The 27,308-nt window shown below is 36.6% G+C and overlaps 1 protein-coding gene across 1 annotated transcript in view; it reads left to right on the forward strand.

The window, feature by feature from the left end:
* Nucleotides 1-27,308, forward strand: part of Ttc6 (tetratricopeptide repeat domain 6) — a 166,211-nt gene that overhangs the window by 123,049 nt on the left and 15,854 nt on the right. Inside the window, exons 23-31 of the mRNA XM_042677817.1 lie at nt 786-862; nt 1,187-1,347; nt 4,862-4,996; nt 5,837-5,986; nt 7,514-7,654; nt 12,073-12,186; nt 19,072-19,191; nt 20,407-20,480; nt 25,239-25,449. Of these exons, the coding sequence (XP_042533751.1) occupies nt 786-862; nt 1,187-1,347; nt 4,862-4,996; nt 5,837-5,986; nt 7,514-7,654; nt 12,073-12,186; nt 19,072-19,191; nt 20,407-20,480; nt 25,239-25,449 (1,183 nt within the window). The remainder of the gene's footprint in view (nt 1-785; nt 863-1,186; nt 1,348-4,861; nt 4,997-5,836; nt 5,987-7,513; nt 7,655-12,072; nt 12,187-19,071; nt 19,192-20,406; nt 20,481-25,238; nt 25,450-27,308) is intronic.

Here is a 27,308-nt window from a genome sequence, read left to right on the forward strand (position 1 = left end):
TGAATGTCAGCTGTGATTGTGTCCACAGGGATACCCAACTGTCAGCTAATACAGCAGAAAAAAGAATGACACATAGAATAACAAATTTAGTAGGTGTTGCTATTTAAAAGAAAGACCTTTTGCAAGTTTTTTGCTGTCAAAAATATAATCTCTCAGGATTAATAGACCTAGAAATATAGAATGGAATGAATGCTTTCTGGTAAAGGCTTGCTTTTGTGTCACATTTTAGAAATGTATGTAAATACGTTTTATTTATTTATTTACTTACTTATTGTTGTGGGGCTTGAACTCTGGGCCTGGGCGCTGTCCCTCAGCTCTTCAGCTAAAGGCTAGCACTCTACCACTTGACACAATGCCACTTCTGGTTTTCTAGTAGTTTATTGGAAATAGAGTCTCACAGACTTTCTTGCCTGGGCTGGCTTTAAACCATATTCCTCAGATCTCAGCCTCCTGAGTAGCTAGGATTATAGGCATGAGCCACCAGCACCCAGCTATAATTACATTTTAATGTATTTAATGTTCCATAAACTTTACTTTTAAATGATTTCTCAGCAATCAAGTACAACAATTTAAGCATAGGTAGGTGCAAAAAAGATGTCTGAATATTTTCTTCTCAGTATTGCATTTCTTAAATTACCATATCACCATCTTGATTTGTTTTTATGCTTCCATATGCAAATATGAATACATTATAATCCTAAAATATTAAGCAATTGATTATAAGACATTTGATTTTAGAAAAAAAATGTAGCTGCTTAGAATAAAAAAGCTACTATTTCTTCCAGAGGACAATACCTTCTTACAATGAAGTGTTATGATCTTGCAAAATTCACTATTTATCAAGTGGCAGAAATGAACAAAGGTAAGTATAACACAAAGATTAAAATTGTTTTAACTTAATAAATACTTCTTCAAAAATTTCTACTCCTTGTAATACCTATATATTAACAACATGAAGAGTTCACTTGACAGTTTCTAAAGTTTGTGTGCATCATCTGATTCATAGTATAGTGATTTTGTTACAAACTTAGTTTTACTTTTTTGGTTTGTGATGGGAATGCCTTATTATTTTTTGGTAGTAAATGTGTTTCAGTATAATATGGAATTCTGTGACATTCTTAAAATAATTCTAATCTAAATTCTCAATACTTGGTAAAGGCACTGATAAAGTTTCTTTCTTTCTTAGGTGCCATTGAATTGAGTCCCATACAGCAAGCACTCATTTATTCATTTTGTGAAAATCATGACAAAGCCATTCAGGTCTTGAATGGGATTGTGTGGAATAAACCAGAAGTCACCATGTATTCCTTGTTAGCAAAAGCCCAAATGAAGGCTAGGAAAATCAAGGTGAAAAGTCCATGATTACTGTTTATTAGATCAAGCAATGGAAATAATAGGCTGTGCTTAGCATATGACATTTAAATATTATTGTCACAAAATGACATGGTGCTTTTAATGTATGAATATGCTATTTATTTTTGCTCATACCTATTATACTGAGGCTGGGAAGGAGGCTTAGTGGTAAAGTGCTTACCTTGCATGCATGAAGCTCTGGGTTTGATTCCTCAGCACCACATAAGCAGAAAAAGCCAGACGTGGCACTGTGGCTCAAGTGGTAGAGCATTAGCCTTGAGCTGAAGAGCTGAGGGATAGCGCCCAGGCCCAAAGTTCAGGCCCCCCGTGACTGGCAACCCGCCCCCCCCCACAAACAAACAACAACAACAACAAAAACCTATTATACTATTTATTTGTTTTTCTATTAACTAACACTCAGGTTATTTCATTTCTTCTTCTTAAGACAGCAACTGCTCCAAATATTCTGTTTCATATCTTTTATTAATGAGTATCATCATTTTTTAAGGATATATTCCTGGAGTGGAATTGCTAGTATGTAGAGAGGACATATTTTTCCTTAGGTTTGTTAGAACTTCCTCTCCCCTCTGCTAGCATATAAGGGCTTCTCTATCCTCTATGATAAGTGGAATTGGCAGACTCTTATCTGATTAAAAATGAGTTTCGCTTTGTTCATAGATCATCTTTCTCTGTTTGAGTATCAGGAGGAGCATCTTTTAATTTTTATCAGTTTATCAGTCACTTGTGTTTCCAGTTCTGTCTATACACATCTGTATTTGTCTTGTACGTCTTGATTTTTGGCATTTAAGAAATTCTTTTTACTAATGCTTGCTTGTGCACCCATGTATCTTCTCATCATTTGTGGCTTATCTTTTTATTGTCTTGTGTCTTTGGTATATGATTTTTTTTCTTCATGTATGATGGTCTCTAGTGCTTGAACTCACTGCCTGGGTATTGTCTCTGAGCTTTTGTGCTCAAGGCTAATGCTCTACCACTTGAGCCACAGCTTTACTTCTGGAGTTTTTCTTGCTTAATTGAAGATAGAATCTCACAGACTTAAACCTATTTGGGCTGGCTCTGAACCATGATTTTCAGATCTCATCCTCCTGAGTAACTAGCATTACAGATGTGTGCCACTGGTATCTGGAGTCTTAATTTTTATGTTGTTAAATATATTTATTCTTAGTTTTATGGTTAGGACTTTGAAAAATATTACGAACTTTTCTGTGTTGAGATCATTAAGATATTATGTTATATTTTCTTTATAAAATATATTTTTATTATAAAGGTGATGCACAGAAGCGTTACATTTACATAAATCAGGTAATGAGTACCTTTCTTTTGGGACAGTGTCATCTCTTCCATTGCTCTCTCCTAGTTTTCCCCTCCTATTTCCACCAACAAGTTGTATAGCTCATTTTCAACATAGTGTCTAATGAGTATCACTGCTGCATTTATTCACTTTTGTCCCACCATATCAGTGCCCCCTATCCCTTCATAGATGAACTTAGTAACAAGACAAAAGGTAAAGAAAACAAAATGTCAACAGATAAAAAGCTCTCGTTTCCATTTCTTGGAGTTCATTTAGATAAATATTATTTTATATGATCATATGCACACATACCTTTGTGATCCTTTCCTAAGAATATCTTCTTTGGGTCTAATTGTGAATGTTTAGAAACCTGTACAATTTATCATGTTCCAGTGTATTTTTTGTTGTTTACCATCTAGTGTGTTTGCTTATAGATTTATAGGCATATTCTAGTTACCACAAATGAGGGAAAACATGCAGCCTATGTTTCCTTGGGTCTGGCTTATTTTGCCTAATGTAAGTTTTTCTAAGTCTTTTCATTTCTTTACAAATGGCACAATATCATTCTTTCTGATGGATGAGTAGAATTCCATTGTGTGTATACGCCACATTCTCTTGATTTATTTGTATGTATTGATTCCATATCTTAGCTATGGTAAACAGTGCTGCAATGAACATGGTTGTCTGGTAGCTTTAGTGGGGACTTGTTTGTGGTCTATGGATAAATGCCCAGGAGTGGAATTGCTGGGTCATAGGGAAGCTCTGGAGGTTTTAAGTTTTTCTTTTTTGTGGTGGGGGGTCCGGTTGTGGGGCCTGAACTTGGGTCTGGACACTGTCCCGCAGCTCTTCAGCTCAAGGCTAGCGCTCTACCACTTCAGCCATAGCACCACTTCCGGCTTTTTTCTTTTTGCTTATGTGGTGCTGAGGAATCGAACACAGGGCCTCAGGCATGCAAGGCAAGCGCTCTACCACTGAGCCACCTTCCCAGCCCCAAGTTTTTCTTTTTTGATTTAAGACTTTAAGATGATTTTTAGGGGGGTGTAGTTGAGGAGGTGGGAGGGAGAGGATATTAGGGGAAAAATGAAGGAGGAGGCAACAATGCTGGACAAGAAATGTACTCATTACCTTGCTTATGTAACTGTAACCTCTCTGTACAGTATTTTCACAATAAAAAACGCATTTAATAAAACAGGTGATTTTTAAATTGAAAAAAATCTTTAAGTTTACATTAAAAACACCATCAAATTTGGTATATTGTGGGGTACCATGAGATATTTCAATTCATGTATATATTGCATAATGTTGACATTTCTTTATGGAGAAAATGCTCAAATTTTTCCAGCTTTTAAAAATGAAATAATACATTATTATCCATACTGTTATGCTTTTGTGCAATAGGCCACCAAAATGTCTTGATTACATTTAACTGTATTGATCAACCTTTCTCCATCTTTCTCCTGCCCCTTCTTTTCCTCAGCCTCTGGTAACCAACATTCCATGTTTACCTTCTATGAGATCAATTTTCTTCTATTCCAAATATGAGTGAGATTATGCAGTCCACTTGAGCTTATGCCCCTGGCTTAGTACACTTAGAATAATGCAAATTGTCAACCTTGTACTAACATCTTTAGAAAGACAGTATTTTGTTACTCTACTCATTTCCAAGAGTTTAGGAAAATACAGGTCAATTGCTGGTAGGTCACTCCTGTAATCTTAGCAATTCAGAATCTGAGATCTGAGAACCATGGTTTGAAGCCGTTCTGGGCTGGAAAGTCCCTGAGATCCCCCCCCCCCCATTTTATTTATATTTAAGTAGTTGTACAAGGGAATAGTCATTTAACAAAGCATTTTGTGAATACAATATATCTTGATCCATGAGACCCTTTTTCCCAATATTTTTGCTCCAGTTAAGCATCAGAAAGTGGAGCTCTGGCTGATGTGGTTACTAACCTGAAACAAAAATCTCAGGGACAGTCGCCCTGCCCCCAGTTCACACACACACACATACCTCCACCACCACCACCACCACCACCACCACCATCATCACCACACCAAAAACAAACAACAACAAAAAAAAGAATTTGAAGTGAGAGGCACATTGCAGTGTGCCCATGTTCCTTTGAACATTTAAGGCTATAATGTTAAATAAATATTAGGAAGAGGCATTCCTTTCATCTCTTTTTTTTATCCTTGTAGGAAGCTATAAAAATGTTTAAGAAGGCATTGGAAATGTTTGTCCTTTCTGATAAAGATCCAAGTGCCGTAGATACTTCAGCAGACTGTCTGTATCACCTGGGTATTTGTTACATGGAAGAAGGCAACTTACAAATGGTATTGTGTGTATTTAGAAGCAGTGATTATTATGTTTTTAGAAATTGGTTGCTTTCATTCAGTTCTTTTTCTGATCACTATATAGGCAGTACCAAAAGTGACTAGACCAAAGGTGCACTAAAGCCCTGCCCACTATAGTCAGTCCGCATCTATAGTTCCCATGTTTTTGTTTTTAATTTAAGCAATACATTTCATTTGATACTTTTTGGACAACATTTTAAAGATTAGTATGTGTTTTCTACCAAAAAGAATCTAACTGTAGGAAATTATTATAGAAAAAACATATTCACTGCACTGATAGGATTTACTAAATTTTAAGTAAACCAAGTGCTTCAATATGCTATAGAATAAATGGAAAATGATAAGGATAGTGTTTGATTTTCATTAATAACTCAAACCATCTTGACAGATGACAAGATTCACGGAAAGTTTTTAGCATTTTACTGTTCTAAAATTTTCTAACTATATATCTGCTATAATTCTTGTCTATCATGGAAAATGAATCTTGCTGGTTGTGGCTTCTTTAAGGAAATAAAATCCAGAGTTATAATTAAAATAATACCCCCAAAGCATTGAAATCTGACAATGTTTTTTCTATATGTTAATTTAGAAAGAAAGAGAAGTTTAACTATAATAAGAAACCTGACATTTCTAAACATTACTTTTGTTTGCTCCACAAAATTCAGTGAGAGAATGTTTTATATGATCAAAAAGCCAGAACCAAAATCAAAAACAGAGTGAGACCTTCAATAGTAGCTATATACCATAGATTACCAAACTTTTAAAACAATATATCCTATTCACTAAGTGGATTATACTTTTAACAATATACTCTTCCAGGCTTTTGATTCTTTTACAAAGGCTGTGAAAACAAATCCTGACTTTGCGGAAGCCTTTTATCAACGAGGACTTTGTAAAATAAAACTCCAGAAAGATAACTCAATTATAGATTTTAATCGTGCAATTACTCTCAACCCCAAACATTACCAGGTATTTGAATAAATGATACCAGTGATGTAAAATGTATGTTAATTTTGACAACAGTATCAAGTCTTTTATATACCATTCATGGGAATAGTTTGTTACTTATACCTACTTTTCAGCTAACTGTGTTTTGATAATCCAAACGTTTGTATTTCTCCTTGAACTATAAGTGTTATTTCTAGGATTAAAGACATGGCTCAGGTAGTATAACACCAGCCAAGCAAGCAAGCTGAGCAAGAACAATAGTGCTGTCAGTTCATACTCCAGTTCTACCAAAGAGTATTATTTCTAATAGGAGAATTATTTCTGGAAATGATTTGACATTATGAAATATTTACATACATTGCTAGTATATCAATTGATCTATTAAATACTTTTGGTGCATATATTTTTAGTATTTTTTTCTATTGCTTTTGATATCACATTGGATATATAGACTGTGGAGACAATACACAAGTAAATGCATGAAATTTGGTGGAGACTCATTTTTAAAAGTATTTGACACTCCAGTGTGTTTACTTGTAGATTTATAGGCATATTCTACTAATAACAAACTAGGGGAACCATCCAGTCTATGTTTCTTTGGGTCTGGCTTACTTTGCTTAATATAATTTTTTCCAAATCTTTCCTTTTCCTTACAAATGGTACACTTGTATGTGATAAATTATACAGGACTCTAGATATTCACATGGTGAGACCAAAGGAAGATATTCTTAGGAGAGGGTCATAAAAGCTCAATAGCCATATACATATGATCATATAAAATGATGTTTATTGAAATGAGCTCCAAGAAATGGAGTTTTTTTTTTATTATTTTACTTTTTCTTTTCTCTCTCCTTTGTTGCTATTTTTGTTTTCTGTACCTTTTGTCTTGTATGTAAATTTATTTGTTTTAGAGAGGGTAAGAGTGACCCAGAAATGGTGGGACAAAGGGTGAACTAAGGCAGCAGTGATACTACATATAATTTGTGTGTGTGTGTGAGGAGGGGATTGGGAGGGAAAAAATGGAGGAAATGAGGGAACAGATGATACTGTTCAAAAAGAATTGTACTCCTTACCTGACTTATGTAACTGTAATCCATCTGTACATCACCTTTACAATAACAATAAAAAGTTTGACATTTGAGGTAACTACATCTTAGATGGTTTTAGGAAATGGCTATAATCTTGGATAGTAGTGTGCCTATGTAGGGACACGTGGTTTTTGCCCAGGAGATACATACTGTAGGACACAGGGTCAAGGATCACAATATCTACAATTTATTTCCCAATAGTTCAGGGAAAAAAATAGTTAAAATAAACAGGGCAGGCAAATGTTACTAATTATTGAATCTAGATAGGCATTATAAGTCACCCTTATTATAGTGACTGATACATTGTTATTTCATATGGAGTATTTTCAAATGATAGTGAAGAACACACTTTTAAATTCATTTTGATAGCTATAGATTGATTTAAAATTTTATATATTTTGGCAAAACTGATGATTTTACCAACACACATCTTTCTTTCCTCTTTTCTTTCTCTGATAAGGCATATTTAAGCCGAGTAGCCTTCTACGGTTCTCAGGGAAGGTATGCCAAGGCAATTTTGAATTGTAATGAGGCCATCAAGATTTATCCTCAGGGCGTGCGGGCCTACCTCTACAGAGGAGTTCTGAAGTACTATGGCAAGGTAGGCTCTTCCTGCCTGGTTTACTAAAACTGAGAGCTGGTGGATTCTCTGGGTGCTAACTAGAGATTCAATTTTGTGATAGAATTACTGTGCTATGAAAGGATGAACTACACAAGATACCTTTTTCCACAATGCATCAAAGAGATGCATTTTTTTTTCCCACAAAAGAAGAATACATTTTTTGTTGTTGTTGTTGTCAGTTGTGGGGCTTGAACTTGGAGCCTGGGTACTATTCCTGAGTTTTTTTCCACTCAAGACTAGTGTTCTACCATATTGAACCACAGTGGTTTTCTGCTGGTTAATTGGATCTGCCCAGCCTGGCCTTGGACCATGATCCTCAGATGTTAGCCTCCTGAGGAACTAGGATTGCAGGTAAGAGCCACCAGTGCCTGGCAAGAATACATTTTTGTTTAGTTTTTGTTCTTTGTGCTTATACTAAGGCTTGAACTCAGGATTTTGCAGTCTCATTTGGCCTTGTTGTTCAGGGCTGGTACTCACTTGAGCCACATCTCTACTTTTGGCTTTTTGTTGGCTAATTGGAAATAAGAGTCTCATGGACATTTATTCATAGACTGACTTTGAACCACAAACCTGAGATCTTAGCCTAGTGAGCAGTGAAGATTTCAGGAATGAGCCAACAGTGCTGGGCATAAGAATACTTTAGACATTTACCTTTAAAAAATTGTCAGTTATGGCCTGGGAAGGTGGCTCAGTGGTAGCGCACTTGCCCTGCATGCCTGAGGCCCTGGGTTCAATTCCTCAGCACCACACAAGCAAAAAGGAAAAAGCTGGAAGTGGTGCTGTGGCTCAAGTGGTAGAGTGCTAGCCTTGAGCTGAAGAGCTGAGGGACAGCGCCCAGGCCCAGAGTTCAGGCCCCAAGACCAGAACCACCCCCCAAAAAATTGTCATTTATTTTTATTAACAAAGAATTATGTGTTCATTATAAATATGTAAGGACAGAAAGTGTTATTAGCTTGCTTTTTGTTTTCCTGATAATATACACCATGGGAGTTTACTACTTAGGTAACAGATGCTCTTTGTTGATTTTTTTATACTTAATTGCTGCAAGTGTCATTTATGTAATGGCATAATATTCCACGGCAATTTTTGCTTGTTATTTGTTTTTAACCATAGAATTCGTGGGCACTTGGTATGTTTTAAATTTTTCTATTTCAAGCAATATAGTTATGCACGGTTGAGAACAAAATCATTGCTCAAGTTTATAATTGGTTTCTGAATTACAGGGCTAAAGATAAGGACAGTGCTCAACATCTGGAGCTATGTGGAAAATATTCTCTCTTTCCTTTTTAAAAATGTGTTTTTTGTAGCTGCTTTATATAAAATATTTTGCAAATAATACCCTAAAGCAAAGATTTGAATTATGTATTAATTTTATGAAAATTACTACATATAAAAATAGATGATAGGAAGTGATGGTGTGGCTCAAGTGGTAGAGCTCCAGACTCGAGTTGAATTGCTGAGGAACAGCGCCCAGGCCCAGAGTTCAAGCCCCATGACTGACCGGAAAAAAAAAAAGCAAGCAAGCAAGCAAGAACATTCCACAACTTAATAAAGGCTGTATATGACAAGCCTACAGCTAGCATTATACTTAATGGTGAAAAGTTAAAGCCATTTCCTCTAAATTCAGGAACGAGACAAGGGTGTCCACTCTCCCCACTCCTCTTCAAGTGGAAAAACTTCCCATGCTCCTGGATTGGGAGGATTAATATTGAGAAAATGGCAATACTGCCAAAGGCTATCTACAAATTCAGTGCTATACCTATCAACATTCCAACTCATTCTTCAAGGAAATAGAAGAAGCAATCCAAAAGTTCACATGGAACAATAAAAGACCTCGAATAGCAAAAACAATCTTTTTTTTTGGGGGGGGGGGTCAGTCGTGGGGCTTGAACTCTGGGCCTAGGTGCTGTCCCTGCGCTCTTCAGCTCAAGGTGAGTGCTCTATCGCTTGAGCCACAGTGCCACTATGGTTTTCTAGTGGTTTATTGGAGATAAGAGTCTCATGGATTTTCCTGCCTGGGCTGACTTTGAACTGCAATCCTCAGATCTCAGCCTCCTGAGTAGATAGGATTACAGGCATGAGCCACTAGCACCCGGCAAAAACAATCCTTAGTAGAAAGAACAGCACGGGATATAAATTCCAAACTTCAAACTCTACTACAAAGCCATAGTAATCAAAATAGCTTGGTACTGGCACAAGAACAGACCTGAGGACTAATGGAATAGGATTGAAGACCCAGAAATGAACCCACAGACCTATAGCCATCTAATCTTTGACAAGGGAGCTAAAGAAATAGAATGGAAGAAAGACAGCTTTTTCAGTAAATGGTGTTGGAAAAATTAGTTAAACACTTGTAGAAAATTAAAACTAGATCCATATGTATCATCCTGCATCAGAATCAACTCCAAATAGATTAAAGATCTTAAAATAAAAGCAGACTCCATGAAAACATTACAGGAAGGAATAGAGAAACTCTGGTGCTCCTTGGCACAAGCCAAAGTTTTCTTAATAGAGACCCAGAAGCACAACAAATCAAAGAAAGGTTGGACAAATGGGACTGCATGAAGCTGCAGAGTTTCTGCAAGGCAAAGGACATAGCTAGTAAGATCAACAGAAAGCCCATGGACTGGGAGAAGATCTTCACTAGCCATACAATGGACAAAGGTCGTATATCTAAAATATACTTAGAACTCAAAAAACTAAATCCCTCAACAACAAATCCTCAAAGAAACAACTGCCCAATTAACAAATGGGCTAAAGACTTAAAGAGAGACTTCTCTGAAGAGGAAATAAGTATGGCCAATAGACACATGAAGAAATGCTCAACCTTTCTAGCCATAAAAGAAATGCAAATCAAAACAGCACTGAGATTCCAACTCTCCCCACCTAGAATGGCTATCATCAAGAAATCTATCATCAAGATGCTGGAGAAGATGTGGCCAAAAGGGAACCCTACTGCATTGGTGGGAGTGTAAACTTGTTCAACCACTTTGGAAAGCAGTATGGAGGTTCCTCAAAATATTCCACATAGAGCTCCCTTATGACCCAGCAATCTCACTCTGGTCATTTACCCAAATGTTCACAAACAAGGTCATACCAAAGCTACCAGCACAACCATGTTTATTGCAGCATTATTTACCATAGTTAAGACATGGAACCAACCCAGCTGCCCCTCATTGGATGAATGGATCAAGAAAATGTGGTACATATATACAATGGAATTCTATGCCTCTGTCAGAAAAAATGTCATTGCTTCTTTTGTTAGAAAATGGAAAAACTTGGAAAAAAATCATATTAAGTGAAGTAAGCCAGGCCCAAAGAAACATAGGTCCCATAGTTTCCCTTGTTTGCAGTGACTAGTACATGTCTAGGACAAGCAGAGTAGGTAAAAGACTATGTATGTCTGACCATATGAGATAATGTTAAGCGAAATGTACCCCAAGACAGGGACACAAGAGGTTTATTTTCTTTCCCTTTTCTCTTTCTTGCTAGTGTTTTTAGTGTACTTACAATACACTATGTGATTCTTTTGTTTCTATTGTATGTTCTTCCCCCATGTTTTCACTGGATTTGAAGCTGGTGCTCTGCACCTTGTATATATATTTTTGTAATTTGGGGAGGGGAAGGGATATTGCAGAACACTTAAATGAGGATGCAGGCTGACCCATTGTGACGATGAGATGTGCAGGACACTATAGTGAAAATGAACTGTACAATGTCAGGGTGGGGGGAGTGGGAGGAGTTGGGGAGATGGGGAGGGAAGTGATGGTAGGGGGAAAATAAAGGAGGAAGTAACAATGCTCGCAATGAAATGTACTCATTACCCTACTCATGTAACTGTAACCCCTCTGTACAACATTTTACAATAAAAATTAATAATAAAAAGAAAGAAAAATAGGTGACATAAAGTATCAGAGAATAATAAAAAAGGACATTGAAGAGAGTGTGGCCAGAAAACAATGTGACTATGTGATATGTCAGAAAAAATAAAAGAAAACTCAACCAGTATAATTGTCTCCAAGCCATATACTATTTGGTAATAGCCTAAATTAGGAAGAATGATGGAAGAGGGGACATTGATCACAATGCATTATACCTACAAATTGATAAGTAGAATTGAAACCTCCATACAACTCCTTAAAGATAAAAACATTAAAAATAAATTTAAAATGTTAGTATCTTTAATTTTATTTGTGGATGAAAACAATCATAAGAATTCTTACCAGGAATATGATCATGTTAACCTCATGAAAGATTAGCTTGGCTTTCGTAATTTTATGAGGGATAACCCAGAATGTTTAAATGAGTGCTATGAACATGATAGGATCAAAATTTATTTTATAATTAAATGTCAACCCATTATGATTTACTCTTCTCAATTTTCTGTTTCTTTGTAGAATTACAAGCTAGCTATCACAGATTTAAGTACAACTGTGAACATGGACAAAAACAATTATATAGCATTTTATAACAGAGCGTTATGCTATACCAGGATAGGAGAGCTCCAACTGGTAAGATGGCTGTTTTAGTAAAGAACAAATTTAAAGCATTTAACAAACAGAATCATTCAATGGTTTCTTGAATTCAATAAGCAATTAGCATATAACATTTCATAAATAACATTTTAAAATATGTGCAATAAAAACACAGTTAAAGCCTCTGAAAAGTATTTTCTTATTAACTCTGCTATAGGCTTGGAGGTTAATTTTCATGAGAGTACACACATAAAACCTAAGAACTGTTTCAATCCTATTGATTTCTTTGTTAGTGCTTGCCAAGTTTGCTTAAACAATTTCTGTAGTAAGTCAAATGAAAAATTAATTTTATAATGTTTATACGAACATTTAAAAGCATGTATAAATTAAATACATGACATGAATATTGTCTCAGTGTGTTACTGTTATACTGTCTATAGAGTTTTATAGCAGTGATCAATAAGCAATATGGTTGCTCCCTAATTTCAGCATTAACTAGAGCAGATCAGACAGGTAATTTTTGCAGTCTTGAAACTATAAACTCAGTGGGAAGTATGGAATAATGACCCCTACTCATAAGGATTTCTGGCCAGGAATCTTCCTGTGTACTGTATGGCTGTAGTAAGCATTTTTCTCCATTTAGTTTGAACCAGGACTGGCCTGTACAAATTCTCATGTTTCCTAACTGTACCTTCATCTTCTTGCCCCTCCTCAGTATGCTGGTTTTTCATTGAGAATTCCTCAAAGCTCTTGTGTTGTCTACCCTCCTCTTGCTTTCTTTTTGATGTTCACTGTCCTCCTCTTCCTTATTTCTGCCCTCTCTCGTAATGGAGAAAGTGAAGGGGAATTACAGTAATGGAACATTTCTTAAAAGATTTCATCACATTCTTGCTGTTTGGTGGTGATGCACTCCTCAGGCTTTATGGAATTTAGTTAAATCTGTAACAAAATATTTAGAAATTAAAAAAAGTACAAGTCCAGGGGAAGAAGTTGAGAAACACTGTTTTTACCCAGGAGGGTAAAGTTCTTACCAACTAGACTGTCAAGTTGCCTTGAGAAATGTTGACGAATGAATAAGTGATTTTTAACAAGGAAGCTGTTGGATTCAAAGAGCTAATGAAAGGACCATTCATCGGCGACCCTCACACCAGATGTCTCTGAGGATGCTCTTTCTAGCCCCCATTTCTGCCAGAAAGGTATCCTGGCATTGTCCAAGCACAATGGGTTGGACGGGGAAGGAAGCCTTCATGCTTGTTATCTCAGACATGTAAAAGACCTTTTTCCTCCTGAGTAAGAAAATACAGAAGTCACTAAATAAGGTCAAATTAGTGACAAACTATCTGTGATTTTAAAGCTGCCAGCACTTCGAAGCATTCAGTTTGCTTTTGCAGATGAGGAAATGGAAGTAAGGAAGGGTGATGCTACTCCTCTGAGTCACACAAGGACAGGGAAACCTGTGTTGGTGTTTGTAGGTTGGTATCTTTTTGGGTTAACAGTCTTTAGGTGGCCTTTTAAAGCCCTCTGGTTCCAGCTTATGGAGGAAGTCATTTAATAGAGCCAACTCCTCCCTTTTGCTTTCCTTCACCTTTTCTTAGCATTTCTCTAATGAATAGGCTGAGAAACAACAAAATAAAAACCAGGTTATACTCAAGCATTCTCCAAAGATGCTATTTCTGAAAACCTAAAGACAGATGGCTTCTGATTTTAACATTCTATATTAATAAAAACAATACCACTCATATTTTATTAAGGCTTATCATGTGACAAAGCCTGGCCTAAATGCTTTACCTAGCATACAATCAAAGTATTTCTAAGTGGATTCTTACAACCAATTGCATTTTTAATATCTCAGTTTTGCAGATGAAGACTCAGGCCTTAGGGTTCAGTTAATTCTGCTAAATTGTGGAGCCAGTAGTAATTTCAGAGAATGATGCAAATCCAGTAAGAGCCAAACTCCTCATTCTTTTAATCAAAACGCCTGATCTGAGTGTATGGCTGTAATCCTGGGCAGAGACATGACATAACCAGGGGTTAAAGGACAGCTCTGGCTAACTGATGTGATCCTTTCTCCACCCCATTGACCCTTGCAAAGTCCTACTCCTGAGTGTTTGTTTCCTCTTGAATCACTCATTTTGCTACTTAGTGAACCTCTAAAACATTTTACATGCTTTCCATTCTGCAATTCTATGAAAGGGTTAGATAATTTCTGGGTTTTATTATTTTTTAAGAATTGTAAATTGTATATATGCAACAGCATATATAAGGGATAGTTCATGTTTTTAGAGATTGGAGTGTCCAATAAGGAAATGCTAGAGGTGAGCAAATAAGCAAGAAGTAAAATGTTATTTGTCATTTTCAGTCAGTAGGTTTGTCAGAGATATAGGATTGAATACTTTTATGATTAAACCACACAACTTTCTCAGAAAAAAAAAAAAAAACATTTACTAGGAAAGTGGTTTTGAACACTTGATTCCAACCCACATTTTGGATGCTTCCAGTATCTGATGTAGTGGAAAGATCAGTAAGCTTTGCTTATTCAGCAAAAGAATAGAAAATTTAAAAGTAAAGGTCTTTTCAGCTGAAATTATGTAATATGAAAATATGGAAAATTATTAAGTGTGGATGGGACATTTCAGAGACTATGGGGCATTGTCTAATGGTTTATAATATGGGCATGCTTAGAGGATCAGAGACAAACAGGGAGAGTGTGAGAGAAAAATAATAATAAAGAATTAGCATTAAAAAAAAAAGTAAAGGTCTTTTGAGTAGATTTTTCCTCAGCTTAGTGAAGAGCTTTAAAAAAATAGAGTATACTTAATGAAATTCTTTAGAAGTATCTTTCCTACAAGTGTTTATTTTTAGTTTTCATCAATATACACTTTCACTGAGTTGTGATTTATTCATTTTGTTAAAATGTTCTGAAGTGAGGAGTTAGTGGCTTATACCTGTAATCCTAACAATTCAGGAGGCTGATACCTGAGCACTGAGGTTCAAAGCCAGCTCAGGAAAGAAATTCTGTGACATGTTTATCTCCAGTTAATCACTAAAAATATGACAGTGCCCAGGCCTGAGTTCAAGCCCCAGTATCAACACACACACACACACACACACACACACACACACACACACACACACACACACACACATTACTGAATACTTATTATGTGCAGGTATAATACTTGTTCATGATTTTACACTGGTAAACACAATTAACTCTGGTTCCATGGGCCTTAATCTTCAGAGAAGAAGACAATAAACCACTAAAACAAATTAAATTTTAAACAGCAATCAGTGCTCTGTGTTGGTGTCAGCCATGACTTGGAGAAATTACTGAGTGGGAGGATCATGCACAATTCCTTCCATTCATCCACTCACAGGAAAATGCATGTGGCTACTCACAGAGCATAGGAACTGCAAACCCAGTGGCTGCCACTTACTACAAAGTAGGAATTTCCCAACTGTTTGGCTAAAGAGACAGATGATTATTTTGATCCTGAAATATAAATCACATTAGTAAAGAACTGACTCTGAAGCCGCCCTTTGGCACTAATGAAGTAAGGTACAAAGAGTTGCTTCTAATTGTGAATGCCACATTTGAACAAAAGCGGGTTGCTCCCATTACTTGTGCTCTTGTTCTCTCTCTCTCTCTCTCCCTCCCTCCCTCCTTCTCTCTCTTCTCTTTCTTTGCCCACCTTGGGACTAGAACTTAGGTCTGATGCTGTCCCTGAGCTTGCTCCCCTATTTCCCTCCAGCAAGGCTGTAACTCTACCACTTGAGCCCCAATTCCAGTTCCAGCTTTTTTAAAAACGTGTTTTGTTTTGGAGGGGAAGGAAGGGTGGTTTATTGGAGATCAGAGTCTCACAGACTTTCTGGCTGGCTTTGAATTGTGATTCTCAGATCTTTTGCTGCTAAGTAGCTAGGATAACAGGCATGAGCCATCAGCACCTGGCTACTTTAAGTCACAGTAGCTAGACTCATATAGTTCTGGACACAGATCCATTTGTCAAAGGAACTAGAGCACCTGTGTTGATTGGTCTTTTTCATAATCCTAGTAAAACTGGAAAACATTTTTTAAGTTTCATAGAAACAAGCCCCATTTATTGACGTACTATTCATGCATGTACTATGACTCTATGTTCATAAGCAGTCTTCTGTAAATGAGTGTGTTTCCGTTGTAAGTGTTACAGAAAAATAAGATGCACAAAACTGAAAAATTGGAAATATTTTTCTAAATCTATTAAGCTTAAAGATAATGATGACTTTTCTATATATTTCCAAAGAAATACATTAGGAGTATAACAGGATTGTTAGCCACTGTTGGGGGAACTGTTTTTATTATCTTTAAGTTGTTGTACAGAGGAGTTACCATTCACTGAAGCAGTTTATGAATACAGTGCATCTTGACCACTTTGAAGTCTACACTGTGAACTCAAAATTTAGTAAGCTGAATAATGGTAGTTCATGCTTGTAATCCTAGTTACTCAGGAGGCTGAGATCAAAGAGGTTTGTTCAAAACCAGCCTAGGCAGACCAGATGCTTGGCTCTAACCAGCAAAGTTGCTGAAGAATCATAGCTCAAGTGTTAGAGCGTCAGTCATGAGCAAGTAAGAGTGCAAGACCTGGAGTTCAAATGCCAGGACTGGCACAAAGTAAAAAAAGACAACGTTTTGTTAATTCAATCAATAGTCTCTAGTTTCTCTGGAAGGTGCTTATATAATGGGTCAGAAATCATCTGGGTTAAGGTATTTTATATATGCATTTTTTTGGAATAAGAATCTCAATTGGAACAAAGAGATGGCTCTAGCTGATGGCTTTAAGCCTCTGAACCATGTAGGTGAGTGTACATCCGAAAGAAATCTCAGAACATTTCCATAAAGTTATATCTGTATAGAGAAGAAAATTATTCAAAAGAATAAAAAGCACAACACAATTGATAATTGACCCTGATTAAAAAAACATAAGAGAGTGTCTGGGAAGGTGGCTCAGTGGTAGAGTGCTTGCCTTGCATGCAAGAGGCTCTGGGTTCGATTCCTCAGCACCACATAAGCAGAAAAAGCCAGAAGTGGCGCTGTGGCTTAAGTAGTAGAGCGCTAGCCTTGAGCTGAAGAGCTGAGGGACATTGCCCAGACCCAGAGTTCAGCCCCCATGACTGACCAAAAAAAAAAAAAAAAAAAAAAGAGAGAGAAGAGAAGAGAGAGAAAGACAAGTTAGATGCTAGTGGCTCACACCTTTCATCTTAGGTAATTGTGAATCTGAGAATGGGAGGATTGCAATTCAAGGACATTCTGGGCAGAAAACTCCACTAGAATCCATTTCTATGCAGGGACACTGGGGGCAGTGGTGTTAGTTTGTCATCCTTTAGAGACTAAAGAAAGCCTAAATTAAGTAGGTGGATCATAAGTCAAGCTTGAGTGGGAAGCAAGACCCTATTTTTAAAATATGCAGTGAAACATGGGGTTGAGGGCATGACTCAGATGGTAAAACACCTGCTTAGCAAAGGTGAAGACCTGAGTTCAAGCTCCAGAACCACCACAAAGAAATCCTCAAAGGTAGGCTCAAAGGTGAGCAACCACTTCACCTCTAAGATTATAAAAGTATGACATTCCAAGGTATACAAATAGGAATCAACATAAAGAGTATAAGATTAGCTGTGTGCAGAAGTAATACACACCAAGTACTGGTGGTGATGAGATTATGTGTATGAGAACTGAAGTGGAAGAAATAAAAAGACAGATGACCTCTACAAAAAACATATAACCTCTACAAAGAGACCAAGATTGGAAATATGGATTGGACAATGGAGGGAAGGGACTTGATATTTAAAAATCTTTGCAGATTTAAAAGGAATTACAGAAGCTGGGTGCCAGTGGCTCATGTCTATAATCCTAGCAACTCAGGAGGCTGAGATCTGAAGATGTGTTTGAAGCCAGTCCAGGCAGGAAGTACATGAGACTCTCATCTCCAATCAACCAATAACAAGCCAGAAGTGAAGGTGTAGCTCAAGTTATAAAGCACTCTGAGTGAAAAAGGGACTGCACCCAGGTTTTCAGTTCAAGCCCCATTACTGGCATGTGCACGCACGCGCGCATGCACACACACACACACACACACACACACACACACAGGAGAATACAGAAAAGTAACAGGAAGGAAGGAAGGAGGGAAGTTAGCTTGAGGGGCTGCTGCACTGACAAATACAGTGGGAGGGAAGTGCAGACGGATGGTATACTTATTGATAGCTTTTACTGCTGAGAACTAAAGCAGGATAAGGACTTTGATGACTCTCAGACTCTTATTTCAATCATATTATTGAAAATCAGATTCTGGGCTCAAAAGCTACTATATAATGATGATATAGTATAAAAAAGATTTTATGTGAGGAAAATATAGATATGCAGATGAAACCATGTAGAAAATCACAAGAATCAGACAACTACTTCCCCCTCTTCCCCCCCCCCCCCCGCCCCGTATAAATTGTAAAGTTGTGGGGGTGGGAGGGAAGGGATGGTAGGAGAAATACAAAGGAGGAGGCAACAATGCTTGATAAGAAATGTACTCATTACCTTGCTCATGTGATTGTAGCCCTCTGTACACTATTTTCAAAATAAAAAACTTATTTAAAAAAAGAATTAGAAAGACTTACCAAATAAAAACAGATTTATAAAATCTTAAAAAAAAGAATCAGGCAAAGGTGATGTTACTAGGAAAGGAGAACAGAAAAATTTTGGGAGAATACTTAACAGAGAATGACAGTATCTTTCTTATCTCAAAGTCAGGTGAAGACCACAAACATAATGGGAATCTGAAACAGATGTCTAAGAAAAAAAATTATCTTAGAAAAAAATATAAGTTAAGTCAAGCTGGAATATCTTGAGCTATTAAAAATCGAGTCATATCTATGTTGTAATTATTTTAATTTTAGGCATTAATAGATTATGGAATTGTGCTTCTTCTCGACGCTGGAGAAACACTGGTATTCAATACTTTCATTAATCGTGGGCTCATTTACACAGAACTAGAGAAATACAGTTTTGCATTAGAGGTGAGCTCAATGTGGATGTATGAAAACTCGTGTGATTGTATACATTCTCTTCTTGAAACTAGTGACCAGGTTTTTATTGCAATGGCAATGTTCATGAGTGATAACTTTAGCAACAATTGTATTGAGATACTTACAGTGACTACTAGAATCTTTGCAAAAGATAAACAGATGAATAGCAATGTATGAAAAAGACAATTGTCTACCCACGGAACTACACATAAAAGCCAATCGTTTGGCAAATAAAATGATTTGTATATTATGAACTCTGCTTGGCAATGCTCTTTTGCATTCTAAAATTTCTTTTTCCCCATTGAAATTATTGTCATATTGAATGTGCTTCAAACATGGTAGGGGAATATTGCCTAGGATAAGTTACTTGGAATATGCTTCCTTCACCCCACCCTACCCCCCTGCACACCCTCCTGCCCCCTGAGTGTTGAACTCAGGGCCTTGGGCTTGCCAGGCAGATGCCCTGAGCCATGTCTCCAGCTCAAGAGAATAGGCTTTTAAATGGGTCAGAACAGGGATGCACACTGAAAAGAAAGAGGTGCCTTTGAAATTTATTTCATTATAGAATTCTCAGGTACAACTTTAACTTTTTTCACAGTAATTTAGAAGGAAAATTAAGAAACACAAGACAACACTAAAAAGCAGTTTCTAGTTAAGCAGTGAGTTTTGCATCTTCGTTTCTGAGGATAGCAGCATAACCTATACAACAGAGCATTTCCTATTCTCTCCATCTGCAAAGTTGGCTGGTATTCTCTTACTCTATATATATCATTTGAGCCGTTTAGATTATGATGGGGTGCAATCTCAACATCTGAATTCCTTTAGGCTCTTTGATATAATGAAGAAACACCATTATGGGTTACCTATGGCAGAGGTTTGTGGGTTAAGACTAACCTGGGAAGAAAAGTTTGACTTCTTCTCAACCCATAGATGGGAATAGTTATAAGTGTCTTTCATCCCAAGTTACATGGTAGGCTGAGCATGGGAGGATTGTGGATATACGCCAAGCCTAAACAGAAAACTTCCATAAGTTTTCAGTAAATGTGACCCTATAGGGGATATGTTTAATGCATACATATATGATGTACATTTAATGTAATATACTTGTAATGCTTGTGTTAGATATTTTCATGTGGAAAGAGAGGAGTTTAAGAAGGCATATACATAATTCTAAAACATTAATCTAAACTATTAACATTGTTTCAGGATTTTAAACAAGCTGCACAGATGAAGCAGAATAACGTGAATCTTTGCCAAGCTGCTGCCATGTGCCATCACAGGTATGGAGTGCCATTGTTATTAAAGAGGAGCAAGCAGGCCCCCAAACCTATGTAAATCACAGCCCATAGAGAAGCCAAAGGCGTGAAAGAAAGTGAGGAAAATGTGCATAAAATTTAGAGGCAGGGTATCAGTGGTTTACACCTGTAACCCTAGCTACTTAGGAGGCTGAGATCTAAGGATTGTGGTTCAAAGCCAGCTCAGGCAGGAAAGTCCCTGAGACTCTTATCTCCAATAAACCACCAAAAAAGCTAGAAGTGAAGCTGTAGTTCAAGTGGTAGAGAAGCAACCTTGAACAAAAAAGCTCAAGGACAGTGCCTAGACCCTGAGTTCAAGCACTAGTACTGGCACAAAAATAAAGTGTGGTGGGGTGGTGGTGGGGTGAGACAAAAGAATTTGGTGCTTTGATGGGAAGGGGAAACAAAGGAGGAGGCTACAATGCTTGATAAGAAATGTACTCATTATCTTGCCCATGTAATTGTAAGCCTTCTGTACAGTATTTTCACACAAAAAAAGAGAATTTTGTGCTTTGATGTGGAAGCCACATGTAGTTACTCTATCTGGTAATTCCCAATTGCTTCCCAATAGTTACATAAGGCCAAAATATAGAGGTTGATTAATTTTAAATACACTCATATTCTTTGCTACTGATCTGTTCACAGTTCTGTGTACATTTGACATCAGAAAATTAATTTTTTGTCATTTTGGCTTTACAAGGGTAGAGAGTCAGCACATTCAGATTTTAATATGGGATAAAATGTACTTGTTTAAGCAACAGTTTATAGCATTACTTTTCATGAGAGAAACAGTAGCAGTTAATTTGAAGGAGGAAATTAGGATAATTCATAAATTATGTAGGGTAGGCTGTGTAAATATTCAACTTAGAGAATAGGACATAGCTTGAATTATTTAAGAAATTAACATTCTCTATTTTCTCTTTTAGGACATACACAGTATAACTACATTTCCTTATAAGAACTAAGAGTTTTTATTTATCAATAAAATAATAGAGTAACTGGAAGTTCTGAACATATCTGTGGGTAAAAAGGCCTAAACTAGTCTTGGGCCTTTCATTTTATAAAGATAGCAAAACCATAGTCAAATCATTCTGTAGTTTCCTCCAGCAACTTTTATATATCCACATCTTTATGTAATTGTCATTCTTAAAAAGCAATGGGATAATCATGACTGATGTGTTTATTTTAGTGAATGTGTGTGCAGTCCAAAAATGCCTAAAGTCATTGTATTCTTTAAAACTAAAAACAGACCATATGATTTCTTCTCTCAACCTCTTTCCTCTGTTTAGTAACTATTAGAGTTGTAAGTTTCTCTTTGTGTCAGTTCACAATCTCTTTTATGAAACCTAATTGCTGAGTATATGTAGCAGAGCTTCCTTGAACGGATAGGACTTTGCAATTCTGAACAACCTACTTTCATCACCCCACTAACCTCTCTGTTTTTCTTGAATAAAAGTAGAATTAAAATCAACAGTAAAGCCCTAATAACTCTGAGTTCCAATTCCAGGTCTACTGAGTTTTAACTGTTTAAAGAAACTTAACAGTAGGGAGTGTTTCGTCGAGATCAAGTTTTTGTTTTTGTTTTGTTTTCTCCAAGAAAACTGTTTTTGTGTTTTGAGTTGAGTTACAACCAGCTCTGCAGTAACATGGTTAGTGAGGAGATGGGGGCTTACGGTGTTTTATATTGAAGAAAGTACATTTTTTATCCTTTGGAAAAATTTACAAAAGGAATACATTTCTAAATTTTAGGGCTTTGATCTTTGAATTTGAGGGGTTGCAAACTTTTGAAGGATCCTTTGTATCTGTCCGGTTCTTGCTCCTCTGGTTGCTAGGAGACAGCATTCCTTAGGCTGAATATCCTACTTGCTGCCCAATTTCATCATCAGCAGTATTAGAGTTGAATTATTTTTTGGGCTGTACTTATGAAAACCACCCTCATGAATAAAACAAAAAAAATACAGGAGATTATATATCCCAAACATTTTCCCCTTTAATATATTTCTCTGGCTATTCTTCATATTTTTTCATAAAATAGTTTGAATCTGTAACTCTCAAGCCACGTTCTTTAGTTGGGGGGAAGTATTTGGGATTTATTTGTGCAACTCAGCAGGGCACATCTGGTCACATATGTGATTAATGGGGGTAAGTGCGGAAGGTTTTGTGTTCATAGCCGAGCTGACAAGCTCAGCATTATTCATTGTTAGCAGATAGTATAGTGAGAATCTTCTGCAAGTGAAGACAGTGCTCTAGGTTTTTTTTTTATAAGCACGTTTTATTTTAGAAAACATTTTCAATGTAGTGTTCTATTTGTGATTAGTGATGCTGAGCCCTTCTATCTCAGTCAATATGTACCTTGATGCAATGTGAATATTCTGCTTCATTTCCCATTAGATGGATTGACATATGGTGACATAACAGAAACTTTCACCTATAGGACACTATGATCAACACATCTCCAGAAAATGAAATTGTCTTCCCCTTTTCTCTTGATTTAGAAAACTAGGGGAGTCTCTATTGCCAGTTCTGAACTTGATTTCTACTCATTAATTTTCACATATTTTCAGGTGGCTTTCAAGATCCATTTCCAGCTTTAAGATTTGCTAAGTCTAAGTAACCTGGATGCTCATTAAAGTTGACTAGATAGAGATAGAAAAAATAATTTTGATCACTACCTATCTATAACTTATACTCATGTAGTGTGCTTCATTCACTATGAATTTTTGAAACTAACTAAGCTATATGAAAGGAAAGATTGCATTCTGTAAACCATCTATTAAAACATGCACTCACAAGGATTTTAGTTTCTCCTTGGGAAATAGGGGCAGTGTAAATGATACAATTTGAATGTCAATACAATAGGAGCATTTACTGGGAAAATATGAAAACAATATGTGCTGGAAATTTCATCACATATAAGTCTCCATTGTAAGAACATCCTTTGTGGAGTGTGTACAAATGCATGTTATCACAAATGATGATGATGTATTTATTTTTGATAAAGAACCTTATACTGTGAAGAGACTTGCTGATATAATACCGTGAGGTACATGGAAAAACATCATGACCCTATTACTCAGTGAACTTTTGCTTCTTAAAAAGTGCCAATTATCAAGAGAAGTGCAATTTCATTGTAAACTACTTGAGGGAAATGACCCTGTGATCTCTGAGTAACAGCCCCATAGAGTGAACTGAGGAAGATAGAGCTGGCTCATAAACAGGAATGCTGTTTTGCCTGTGAGACACAAGAAGCTGAGATTTCTAGTGCCTCATTTTCTAGTGTTGATTTTCTCCCTCCCTCCCTCCTTCCCTCCCTCCCTCCCTCCCTCCCTTCCTTGCTTCCTTGCTTCCTTGCTTCCTTCCTTCCTTCCTTCCTCCCTTCCCCTCTCTCTCCCTCTCCCTCCCACCCCCCCCCCCTCATGTCATTACTCCAGTTTGAATTTAGAGCCTCAAAGTATGGTTTGGCTTTTTTACTCAAGGTTATCATTCTACCACTTGTGCCACACCTTAGGAGTTTCAGGGACTTTTCTTCTCTGTTCTGGCTTCAAACCATGATTCCTAAATCTCTGCTTTCTGAGTAGCAAAGATTATAGGCATGAGTCACTGGCTCTCAGTTCTGTTTTTGAGTTTTGTTCTAGAAAATCACTTTTGGGTCTTGATTCTTTTATCTTTATTTCTCAAGTAGCTACAATTACAAGCATGAGCCATTGGAGCTAGGCATGTTTTCTAGTTATAAATACAATAAAATACAATATATATATATATATATATATATATATATACATGTATCCATCTTTTTCTGGTTACCAATATAATCTTTTCATGTGGTATGTAGTATTCAGAACCATTTTAAGTGTATGCTGATGCTGGATCCTCAAATGAGAAATGAAGCCAATGATTCTAGAATGATAAATAAAACCAATTTAGATCTACAAAACTAGTTTTGTTATCATTTTCTCTTGCCTTTCTGCATCACATAATTAAAAACAGAGTCTCCTTTCAATTTCTAAATGAACTGTTTCTCAAGCATTGGGAAAGTCTCAGCTATGAGCTCATTTCTGAATGACTTTCAAGCTCTGTTATAGTACCAACTCCAAGCTTAGTGTTCTGTGATTATAGTATCCAGCCCCAGTTGTACAAACTTTTAGCATCATCTTCTCTTTTATGGCATAGGCTTATTTTTCTACTTACCATATTGAAATTTGTTTTTTAAAGTAAATTATACTAAGTGAAAACTTGAGTTTGAAGGGAATATTCAGCAGGTAAGTGTACTGGAACAGAGTTAGGTGGCTTCATGCAGGAAGGGCACAAGTTTCGGGAACACTGTTGTAAGAGATACTTGTGAGTAATAGCTAGGAGATGACAGCTTCTAGTACATGGGTTCCATGTACTTAAAAGAATTAGTAAAGTAGTGATGGATAGTCTTAAATCTTGAAACCTGTTTGAGAAGTAATGAAGAGGATGGGAGAAGGTCTCTGAACTAAGTATTTTGCATATGCTCTTATTTGGGTCTCAGATATGCTGGGAAAAAGTAGCTGTAACTTGCACATTCAGGCTCAGGTCTGATCTGCAAGCTTGTCTTCTGATAGCATTGTTGAGATAACCAGCTCTCTAGCTCTCCTATAGCAGCCAAGTCTGCTTTCAGTGCAGACTGCACAGGAAATTCACATACAGGAAAACACAGTATGTTATCAGAAAGCATCAATTCACTAGAAGGTATCAATATTTTCTTCATCTTTCCCCCAGAATAAAAGAGTATGAACAAGCTGTCTATTTGTTTAACTGGGCTCTTAAAATTAACTCCCGTTTTCTGGATGCTTATGTTGGGAGAGGAAATTCTTACATGGAATATGGATCTGAGGAAGCCACCAAATATGCTCAGAAGGATTTTATGAAAGCGTTGCATCTTAATCCAGCCTACACAAAGGCCAGAATCAGTCTGGCCTATAATTTGCAGGTAATATTACAAAACAGCATTTTGAACACTGGAAGCATTGTTTGGACAGGAGAAAGAATATATTTATCTCTTACTGGCGATAGAGCTAATGTTATTTCTTTGAGTAGGAATGTTTAGCTTTCCCTTACTTTTATTATTCAGAGTAGCAGTGGGAAAGAGGGGTTTGATCATATATAAGGAGCCCAACTGGACTAGTTTAGAGTCTTGGATCACTCCTGAATTTCCTTAATGTCTGGCCACCTCATTACCCTGAAAAAGAACTTTAAAATTGATCTGAATTTCACATGTAAAAACCTGGCATAATACTTATGTAACTGGATTATATCTTGGTTCTATGGGTTTGTCATCTTGAGTTAGTAAAAATGTCAAGCAAATAACAATGTCTGAGAATTTTCAAGTGAACTCTTGCTATACAATAGGTTAGTCAGACACGTTTCTAGGGATGTCTGAATTCAGCCATCTTCCCTGTGGCAGTCACATAGAGCCTGGAGTCAAGAACAAGAATCTTGACAGGAATTTGTCCTCTCAGCTGGAAAAGAGCTTTGCCTATTGGTGCCAAGCAAGTTTCCCAGTGGCTTCTGGGATTGAGATTTTATATCTCTTTTATTAATAAAAGATTCTTGGAATATACTACTAAGTGTGCTATATTTTCCATGAGATAGAACAGAATAATTTTAAGGCTTCTAATCTGTTCTAATTTGCAGAATTTTAAAGGTGGGTTTCAATTCTTACAAACCACAAAAAGTTCTGTTAATAATCTGCCATTAACGTTGCTTTTCTTCCACTGAAATAACAACTCTGACTGATCTAAGACTTCTGATACTAGAAAGGATGGATTGGTAATTATAGGAAGTTATGCCAAGAATTCATTAATCAGGGAAATAAGATTACCTTCTGAGAGTTAAATACAAAATTAGATATTATTGGATGACAGCTAAAATTTGCAAAGTCTATTAAGGAGACAAGATTGACTCCAAAGCAGCTAGCACCAAGTGGCAGCTGCTGGCATGAATGTCTCTACATTCACCAGGCATTTTGAGCACTTAACACAGGGCAGGAACTGCTCACAGCCGGCGGGGGGCGGGGGAAGGTGACCACAGTGAACAGCATATTTGTATTTCCCTTAGGAGTTTAATTCCTAGTGCAGAGAAAGAAGCAATCATATGAATAATTATTTGATTATAGTTGTGTTAACAACAACAAAGAAAAAGAACTTTTTCATGTAAAAGGACATAGCTTTGTTGTAAGTATTAGAGAGCTTTGTGAAAAATTACCATTTCCAAGTCTTACAAATTGGGTGATGTCATTCTTTCTGATGGAAGCATAGAATTCATATATATATGTATATATATACACATATATGTGTATATATATATATGTATGTGTATATATATATATATATATATATATATATATGCATCTGGGTTGGTCCCCTATCTTAGCTATGGTGAATAATGCTACCAGTTGTGCTGGTAGCTTTAGTACAACAGAGGATATACAATAGAAGGAAGAACATAGAAAAGAAACAAAAAATCACATAGTACAATTGAAAACAACAACAAAGAAAAACCTCTTGTGTCCATGTCTTGGAGTTTATTTTGTTTAGCATCATCTTATATGTTTATATGTACATAGCTATTGAGCTATTCTGCTCCTCTGCTAAGATTATCCTAGACATATACTAATTGTAAAGAAGGGGAAACATGGGACCTATGTTTTGGGTCTGGCTTGCTTCAGTGATTGTGGTACTCTGGTATTGTATATATGTTTATTTGAATTAGGGAAGGGAAGGGGAACAACAGAACGGTGAGACAAATGATGTTGGAGGGACAGGAAAGTAGGAGAAAATTGAAAATTGA

The sequence above is a fragment of the Dipodomys spectabilis genome, unplaced genomic scaffold, assembly GCF_019054845.1.
Source record: "Dipodomys spectabilis isolate Male_0828 unplaced genomic scaffold, ASM1905484v1 ptg000042l, whole genome shotgun sequence".
NCBI classification, from domain to species: domain Eukaryota; kingdom Metazoa; phylum Chordata; class Mammalia; order Rodentia; family Heteromyidae; genus Dipodomys; species Dipodomys spectabilis.